This window comes from Cyprinodon variegatus, unplaced genomic scaffold, assembly GCF_000732505.1.
Source record: "Cyprinodon variegatus isolate N-32 unplaced genomic scaffold, C_variegatus-1.0 Scaffold1232, whole genome shotgun sequence".
Taxonomy (NCBI): domain Eukaryota; kingdom Metazoa; phylum Chordata; class Actinopteri; order Cyprinodontiformes; family Cyprinodontidae; genus Cyprinodon; species Cyprinodon variegatus.
In genome coordinates, this window is record NW_015151685.1 from 26,361 (window position 1) to 35,625 (window position 9,265).

General features: G+C 35.8%; 1 protein-coding gene across 1 annotated transcript in view; it reads right to left on the minus strand.

Annotated features, from left to right (window-relative positions):
* LOC107102295 (very-long-chain 3-oxoacyl-CoA reductase-like) overlaps nucleotides 1–4,292 on the minus strand; it is a 6,452-nt gene extending 2,160 nt beyond the window's left edge. Inside the window, exons 1-9 of the mRNA XM_015401539.1 lie at nucleotides 4,112–4,292; nucleotides 3,648–3,694; nucleotides 3,393–3,468; nucleotides 3,200–3,310; nucleotides 1,016–1,083; nucleotides 575–619; nucleotides 444–478; nucleotides 271–352; nucleotides 115–180 (exon numbers count right to left, since the gene is read on the minus strand). Coding sequence (XP_015257025.1) covers nucleotides 115–180; nucleotides 271–352; nucleotides 444–478; nucleotides 575–619; nucleotides 1,016–1,083; nucleotides 3,200–3,310; nucleotides 3,393–3,468; nucleotides 3,648–3,694; nucleotides 4,112–4,292 — 711 coding nt within the window. The remainder of the gene's footprint in view (nucleotides 1–114; nucleotides 181–270; nucleotides 353–443; nucleotides 479–574; nucleotides 620–1,015; nucleotides 1,084–3,199; nucleotides 3,311–3,392; nucleotides 3,469–3,647; nucleotides 3,695–4,111) is intronic.
* Nucleotides 4,293–9,265: the final 4,973 nt, after the last annotated feature.

Below are 9,265 nucleotides of genomic sequence, written 5' to 3' on the forward strand. Positions count from 1 at the left end.
AGTTTGTACTCAAAATCAATTGCATTATATAAAACAATAATTTAACCAATTATCTACAACGTATTTCAGTTGTAGATATATCTTGACATTGACATAAACACAGTAAGATCTTACCTGGACAGTGATTCCCATTGACTTGTACTCAGCATGCAAACACTGGGAGAAATACGTTACAAAAATCTGCACATAAGTATAGAAAAAAGTAAATGTAGGTGATCGGGTGAGCCTGTTTGGATATTTATTGTTTTAATATAAACACCAGATACATACCTTAGTGGCCGAATAAAGAGCGAGCAATGGGTGTGGACGGACGCCCGCTTCGGAGGAGATATTAATAATTAATCCTTTGCCTCTGGGGATGAGATGAAACACAAATGTCTTTAAGCTAACCTATTTACCCTATCATCACAATTAGCTGCAGATAATGATGTATCTGTGGATACCTGTCCACCATCCCAGGAAGAACCAGTCTGGTCATCTGCATTGTGACATCATGTTCATCTCTTTATAAATATTACAAGCAAATAAAGATATAAAAAACATTTTGGATGGTTTGTTTTCTAAGTTAACTCACCTGGGGTACAGACAGCATGTTGCAGTTGATGATCTGAGTTATTTTCTGTCCAAAAATAAATAGAAATATCCTTTATTGTCCCACAGTGGGGGAATTTCAGTGTGCCAGTGGTAAAGCAGAAAGAAAACATAAAAATAAAACAGATTCATGCATCCCTTAAAATCTATTCAAAATGGCAATCAAAGGCGAAAAATAAAGAAACCACAAAATGGCATCCATGACAATGGTTAAAAGACAATAGAACTGACAGTTTAAAGAAAAACTTTATATATTTAAAATGACAGTAAGAATGTAAACACTGATCAAATATTTTTCTTTGCAAATGGCGTCATAGATATAAACAGATGTTTAGCAGGGTAAGAATTGTAATCCCCACATAACAGCCTCAGTTTGAGCCATGCAGTGTTTGGACCTTAAACAGGGACACTTTAAATAGATCACCTGTTCAGCATCTGGTGTTTCCAGAAAATAAGCAAAATGATCCGTGCAGGTCATTCCAACGTTGTTGACTGTGGGATTTAAGATTCATAAGCTCTTGTTAATAAATACAATCTGTCACTTAAACTATAAAATAACAGCCAGCAATCATCTACTAAACACTTAAACAACTTGGTTGCTTTTTGGTCTGGAGGGTAAAAAAATGTTAATTAGTTTTCTTTTGTTGTAGAAGAACCCATAAGCGATCAGAGTGACACTTTGTCGGGAAAAATCTCTCCACCAGGCAGCCACTATCAAACAACAACAAAAATGAGCTTAAATGAAAGAAAACTAGCAAGTTTATTTTGAAACTGTAAGGACTAGAAAGAGGGGATAATTGCAAAAAAAATTTAAGAAGTAAAAAGTTGTCTAAAAAAAACCCACTCCAGTAAAGTATCTATAGCACTCCCTGAGGGCTGCATGGGAGGAGGACCTGGGCTTACAGTTTGGGAGTGAGTTATAGGATGATTTGGTCATCCTCTATCAATGTTAAGCACCAGTTAATTTAGTTGAAGGTATTGCTTAGACTCTACTATTCGAAAACGAAATTGCACAGAATATTTCCCTCAATATCCTAAAAATGTGATAGGTGTAAGTCCGCTAATGGCTCCTTGACACATCTGCTCTGGTCATGCTCTAAGCTCTTCCAATATTTGTGCAACATTTTCCAATTGTTTTCTGAAGTGTATAAATGCAATCTGATGCTAGACCTTCAGATTGCATTGTTTGGACACTCTCCCTCACTTTGAACTGCGGTATTGCTACACAAATGATTGTGGCATATGGAATAATAGCTAAGAAAGTAATATCAAGATTATGGAAAACTGACTAAATTCCTCAGAATAAAATGTGGGTAAGTGATTCTACTTAGATTCTTCGTTTAGAGAAACTGCTGTACCATGTTAAGGGCTCCACTAATAAAGTCTGTAGTATCCGGTTTTGGACTATCTTTCTCAGTCCAGGACGAACACTGACACCTGCTCAGGTTTTTAGTATGCAGCCCATGCCTTCATGGATAGGTAGTACCATCCTAAAGTGTAAATAGTAATCAGTGCAGATAATTTCCCTGACTTGTGTTTTTTTTTCTCTTCTCTTTTCCTCAGTTATTGCATGTTTTTATTTTTATAGTTATATTGGTAAGAGTATATTTTTCTTATACAGTAAATTGTTAAATATATGTATGCTGTATTTTGAAAACTTAATAAACATATATATATATAAAACATAGACAGCCATTATTTCGACTTGAGTAAGGTAAAGTATAGAAAATCAGAAAATATGCACATGGGTGAGCCTTTTAAAATTAACAAAAACATAACTTCAGAGGAGAGCTAAACAATGATTTGACTTGAGTTATTTTCTTTCTTCATTTTCCTTTAAACAAAAGAGGAAAAGTTATATTAAATTATTTTCTAAACCTGCCTTTCTAGAAGTGTTATAAGCTCACCATAGTGAAGATCAGCTTGCTGAAACATAGTATTTGGTTTCTTGAATTTTTTGAATAAGGACATTTTTGTCTGGGGACTGAATTTGCAATGTAATGATTTAAGTTTATTTTCCCTTGATTTGAGCAGGTAAGTAAGACAACTTGCTAATAAAATACAATGGCCTATGTCTAATATGATAAAAACAAATCCAACATCTTATTTTATGTATATAATAGCTAAATATCTTATTCTAGGGGAAACATGCACATTTAATTGGCAGGTTATTTTCGGAATCTGCTCAAATTAAGTGCAAATACATTTATTTTAAAATGCTTTTTTTTTTCTTTTTGTTTACTTTTTACTTCAGTATTAGTATTGTAAAAAAGTAGAACAAAATAATAAAACAAAGCAAAAAAATAAAATCAAATAAAATTTTTAAATTGTGTGTAATTGCCCTTTATTTAAGCAGGTAGGTGGTAAATACGATGATCAGCTAATTGAATGAGTAGTTATGCCTTTAAAAAAAGGTCATATTTTTTCTCAAAATAAATGTAAATAATCTTATTCAACTTGCAAATGTTTTTTACTTACCTGCTAAAAACAAAAGAAGATACTCATTTTTAAAGACAGCTGACCTACTTAGATTGTGTCTAATTTAAAATGTTTAAACTTGGTGCATAATGTTGAATAATACATTTTGTGTGTGTTTTTTCTGTATTACCCAGAATCCCTATCTGCAGGCCCTGGAGCTCCTTAGCAATGGATGAGTAGATGCCGCCGCCCTCAGTGAAGTCCACTTGGATGGTGTGAGTCTTTCGTCCATACTCATTTCCTAAGGCAGACAGCACATGTGTGGTAATCCTTTTTATCGTTGAATAAAAATCTGATGTTAAGAGCATCAGTAAACGTCTCACTGATTTCCTTGGCAACCATTTGAAGCTTAACATCAGATCTTCCTACTAAGACGACATCAAGACCCCTTCGTGCCAACTGGAGAAAGACAGACACGATAGGAGCTGTTTAAGCTTAAACAAGAAACCATTCCGGTAGATCTGTCTGAAAGAAGCTCAAAACATGATATAACCAGAATGTTTTATTTGAGTCCATGCATCAAATACAGTTAATAGAACTAAACCCAAATTTCCCTTGAAACTGAGAAGCAGACTCACCTCAGAAGCATAAGCTTTACCGATACCAGATGTGGCGCCGGTAACAACTAGATAAAGAAAAAGATCAGAGATTAATTCATTTAGTAAGGTATCAAGTCATAAAAAAAACATACATTTGTAATGTTTGAAACTCAAACAAAGATCTATTTTAGATCAATTTCTGATATACTTCCGAAAAATACACAGAAAAGAGAAACAAGGATGAGGGGTTATACATGCGGCAAATGATTGTGAGAAATAAAACACTCTTATGAGTTCATAAAGAGGATTTACAGTGTGGGGTTAAGCTACCTAAAACTGTTTTTTACACATAAAACCTCCCCTCATCATTCATGAATTTGTAATTATGTAAAAAAAACAAAAAAAAAACCACATTATAACAGCTATGGAAACCTGTCTTTAGAGAATTTACACAATTTTTACTAAATGATTTTCCGGATTGACATGATTTTCTTGTTCTCTACCTGCCCATTGCCCGTATGTCCGCAGATCCTGCTGCCAGTGCTCTGATAAGACAAACTGTCTGAGTCCACACCAACATTTCCAAGTGAATTTCAACAGGCAGAAAACCACAGTCAATCCCCCAAAGAGCGCCAGAGTATCAGTCAGCACCGCCTTAAGGTAGAGCTCCTGAGCGAGCAGCATCTCTCTGCAGCAGAATGTGGACGTTTTTTTGAAAGGGGATTTTTCCTTTTTTAAACTACAAGAAAAGGAAACCATCTGTTGATGCTCCTCCCCAAAATTCTCCACCCCTCTAAGTGTTTCTCAAGGAGATTGCTGCAGTGGGTTGATTGCTGACACAAAAAGTGGTTCTAACAAGGTTCTGTGTCTTTAACAGTTCAATCAATCAAATATAATGTTCAAACAAATTACTATCCAACATTATACAGCAGTTTCCATCAGATTCTTCCTATTTGAATGTGTTGATGATCAAAATCAGCTCATTGCATCTTTACAGCTGCGTGGAATGATGTTTTAGGTCAAACTGTTGAATAACCTGTCCTGACTGCACTGGATCTGCTTGCATCTAATCACATATAAATTCCCAAACAAAGGCAGGAATCATCAAGCGCTGATAAAGACAGCAGCAGCAGAGATGTGAGCGTGGAACATTGATAAGTCTCTGCTGCATTACAATCTGTCAGTATTTCACTCCGGTAGAAACAGTCCTACTCTGAACGTCTGAACGTCGACCCAGTGATAACGCCTCTGATTAAATCCCAGAGATAAAACACCGGTGATAGCTAAGAGAGTAGCAAATCTACCCCTTCAGGCCTCCAACCAAAATTATGGGAATAAAGCCTCTTATCAAAGCTTGTTTTCCTGATAAATCCTGTTTTCTTTTGAGGATAGGAAGACATTAAATACTCCTATTTTTACCATTACATGTTCTTTTTTAAACTTTTTTATAGTACATGATCAAAATGATCATCCTCCCTTGTGAAAAGACAATTATTATTATTTAAAGACACATCTAAAAAGGAGGGAAAAATAAACAACAGGCTACGGAAGGAAGAGGTCGAGAATATTAAATAAGGGAAAATTAAACTGAAGTTGAGATGAACTGAAGGAGGCTTTGGGAGCCATAGGCCAGATGAAACAATCCAACAAACTCTGTTGTCAGAGGAGATTGCTTGAAATTTTAACACAGCGGATGCATTCCATGATGGAGTTCAGAAAGGCGTATGCTATGTTCAGACCGCACCCGATTAAGCAACAAAAACAGCTGGTTTACATGCAAAGTCTATGGTTGACGCGCATCAAGGAGCATCAAAAGGTCCTGCAGTACATCTAGAGCAGCAGGAACAGCACATTTTGACGCATCGAAGCAATTGAAGCGGCGTCTCATGAGCTTCTGAGCATCTGAGGCGCATGACACGCTTCACAAGCAGCAGCTGCTGGAGTTGGAAAAATTGAATTTTTACTGTACCTGCAGTTTGGATTACATACATGGAAAAATGCCTTCCAGCTGCCATGAACAGTAGCAGAACCCCCCCCCCCCTAAGAGGTGACCGGGCCAGAGGCTGCTGTTGAAGGGGATTCCCTGTGACAGCCAACCTCTGGTGTACGGGGTTTTGTGCTGGTTCAACAGCGAAATAATATTTGAAAACAGGATTGTAATCAGTGTTGCCAGGTTTTCATTTTGATTTTTAGGGCGGTTTTTGAGTTAACCTATTAAAACACGTCCACCAATCATTCATCATTACTGCTTCATAGCAAGGCCTCCTGACCTTTCTCCATTGCTATTTTTAGCAGCAGATGGATCTGGTGTAATAAACTTGGTGCTGATGATGGATGCGTTCTGGTTGGAAGAGGAATCTTTCAAAGATCCAGTAGGAAACCACTGCTTTCGGGATTTAGCGTTTGGTGCAATTAAACTCCTCACCCTCCCTATATCAACTGCACCAGTTGAAAAAGCTTTTTCCCCAAGTTGCTCTATTTAAAGACGAATCCAGAAATCGCAACATTCCGTCCTCCCCAACAGTTATTGGGGAAATTTCATTCAACCGTGTACTGATCACAAATTACAGTGGATTGTATTATAGTTCACCTCAGTAAAAGTTTAGCGTTCAGATGTTCAATATTCAACAATCAAATAGGCATTTAAGGTAAGAATTCAAAATCAACTATAATAAATGTAATTATTTCAGTTATTTAAAAATAAGCTTAGCATACAGTATTTGTGGGCGAAAACTAATCGTAGTTTTCTTGCTAAGCGTAAAAAGAAGAGTAGTCGACATGGCTATGAATCCATCTACAAACATGTTAATAACTGTATCTGATGTGTCACATGACCCTCCCTGGATCTGACATCGCTGTAGTAGTTCGGTCAGAGTTGTTTATGGAGAACAACTCTGGGCAGATTTAGTTGGATTGTAGCATTTCGACCTGTAGTGTTGAATTAATACAGTAATTTGGTGGGTTGTTGTGCGATGTGACGGTTTTTAACAGATGTTCGGGCTGAAAAACCTCGACTCTACATGGCAACACTGATCATAATCTGGATTAACTGACTGCACAGACGATGTTTTCAGGTGGACTTTCTCACTTAAAAATATATTTAAACTACTTTTTACCCAATGATCACAGCAAATACAGCAAACCGCTCCCTGCCATTGAACACAGGAGCAGCAGAAGCATCAGACGCATCTGGACACTCTTTACTGGATGTCTGACCTTATTGCTGACAATAAAAAAATTAAGCAGCAGATAATCTTTTCTTCACTAACAACACAGGCACTCGCTGATGCTGCATCGATTAATTCAAATGTTGCTTACTCCCTCCAGAGGAAAGACCAACCTAAGAAGAAACGAAGAGAAGTTTGAAAAAATAAACTCAGGAAAAATAAAACAAAATGAAGAAAACTGGAACAAAATTAACTGTGAACAATTTTTATTAAATAAAACAAAACAAAAAAAAGTAAGTTAAATGTTAAAAAAGTCTTTTTTTTTTTAAAGAAAATGTAAAAAATGAACTGAAAAAAACTAAAGTAAAAAATAAAACAAAAAAGAAATATGAAAAATGTTACTAGAATTTTATTTTATTTTTTTTCATAAGCAGTATCCTTTTTTCTATGGTGTTTTTCAAAGTTTTATTTCTGGATTGACCAGTTTTCAAACTGTCAATTAAATTCTGTCCACAGACAGCAGGAAAGCTCCAGCTCCCAAATGTTTCTCCTTTAATAAACTATTTGAGGCAGGAGAGGCAAAGGGAAGAGGCTTTGGGCTACACACCTTTGGGGCTCATCTTTCTTTTTCTTGGTTGAATTGTGCTGTTTACACAATCAGGGCCAGTTTGTAGAAGCCATTTGTTCTTTGTTATTTGGTTAAACTGTAGTTTAGGTCTGTTTTGTATGGCTTGGATAGAAGTGTTTGTTTACATGCAGATTAAAACTTGCCTTGCCTTTTATGACCACTTGTGTCAGTGTGGAGAAAGCTGTATGGGTGCAGAGGTGACAGGGCAGAGGGTTTTTCCCGCTCCCTTGCAGCTACATACTAGTTAATCTTCATCATATTTTCACACTCACTATAATTTGTCATCCTTCCAACCTGCTGTTATAGACCGCCACCTTGGATTATATATGGACCCATTCTTTCTTAGTTTATAATCAATAAATGGGAGAATCCCCAAATCTTCCTCCCAATGTAATCAGTATTGACATCAGCCTTTAAAAAAAAAAAACCTTTAATGGTGAAATTCTGCTTGACAGTCACTACAACAGCCTTTGCAAAATTGTATTAAAAAGCTCCTCTGAACCCGCTACAAAAAAAAAAAATTAAAGTAGATTCTAAGATATTATTGTTATTATTTGTTGTGTTTGGCAAATATGTGCTCATTTTGACATGCATTCCAAAGTGTATTAAATTAGAAATAATGATGTTGCTTCTTTTTCCCTGAATTCTGTTTATTTATTGGGGCCAACTCGGAAATGCTTTAAGCAGCTAAGAAACAGAGTATTTGGATGAAGACACAATAATATTGAAATGACTCTTATGAAAGTTGTTAATTTGAGTAATTGTTTATTTGTTAATTTGAGTAATTATAAAGCTTCTGTTTTTTTCACTCTTTTACTAACGAAAAATAACGATCAGAAATAACTATTTGAAATACTAGATTGATTAAAATCTTATATTGTTTGTAGTATCTGCTTTAGTTAGCTGGAGACAGCAGTTTAAAGAGCTCAAACTGATCCTTTGTGCAGCACTGGAGGATAATCGGGTGTCCATCTTGCAGGAACCTGGCGTAAATTGCTCATCATCTGATTGCTGTCCTTCAGAATGAACTGCTTTGTTTTGCTGGAAGTGCATGTAACACTGACCTGATTTTTTAAGAACTAATCAGTTTTTTCCCTTGTGTTTAGTACATAATATCAATAAAGCAACGTAGGTGATAATTCAGTTTAAATTCACTGCACCTTATCATTTTTGGATAAAGCGTCTACGCATTATACTCATTCATAGTGACGTATCTACTTCCAGTTTTGTTTTTTCAGTGCAGCATTTAAAAGCTAGATGCAGAGAAATCTCCTGACTCTAGTTCTTTACCTTCATCAGTGGGGATTATTCCTGTTCAGCCTTTACCAAACAAAAAGAAGCAAAGTTTTGATCTTTTTGTCAGCAATCTTTTATATATAGGTTCCATATGTGATGGAAAATAGGCTCCAGATGGGGCTGTCTGTAGGTATAAAGTAGATTTTCCATGTAATACCTGAAGTTTTTTTTTGCCCCGATAATAGGTATTTGTTCCAATTTCCCTTTAAGCTCCATTCAGCCTAAGAGAAATTTAAACTACACCTTCAGCCCAACAGGTGGCGGTAATAAAAAAAAAATTGGGTTTCCCTTTTTTCAAATCCCACAGCATGAAAATATTTAATTATTATTGTTTACTTGAAAACCACACCTCAAGTTTGGGGGTCACTGCCCTGAATGGCCCAATGAACATGGGCACCACTGATGCCTTGACCTTCCAGGTTTTCTCCATGTGGTTTTATCCCATGTGCATATATTCTGATTTTCTATACTTTACCTTACTTAAGTGGAAATAATGGCTGTCTATGTTTTGTTTATATATATATATATATATATATATATATATATATATATATATATATATATAT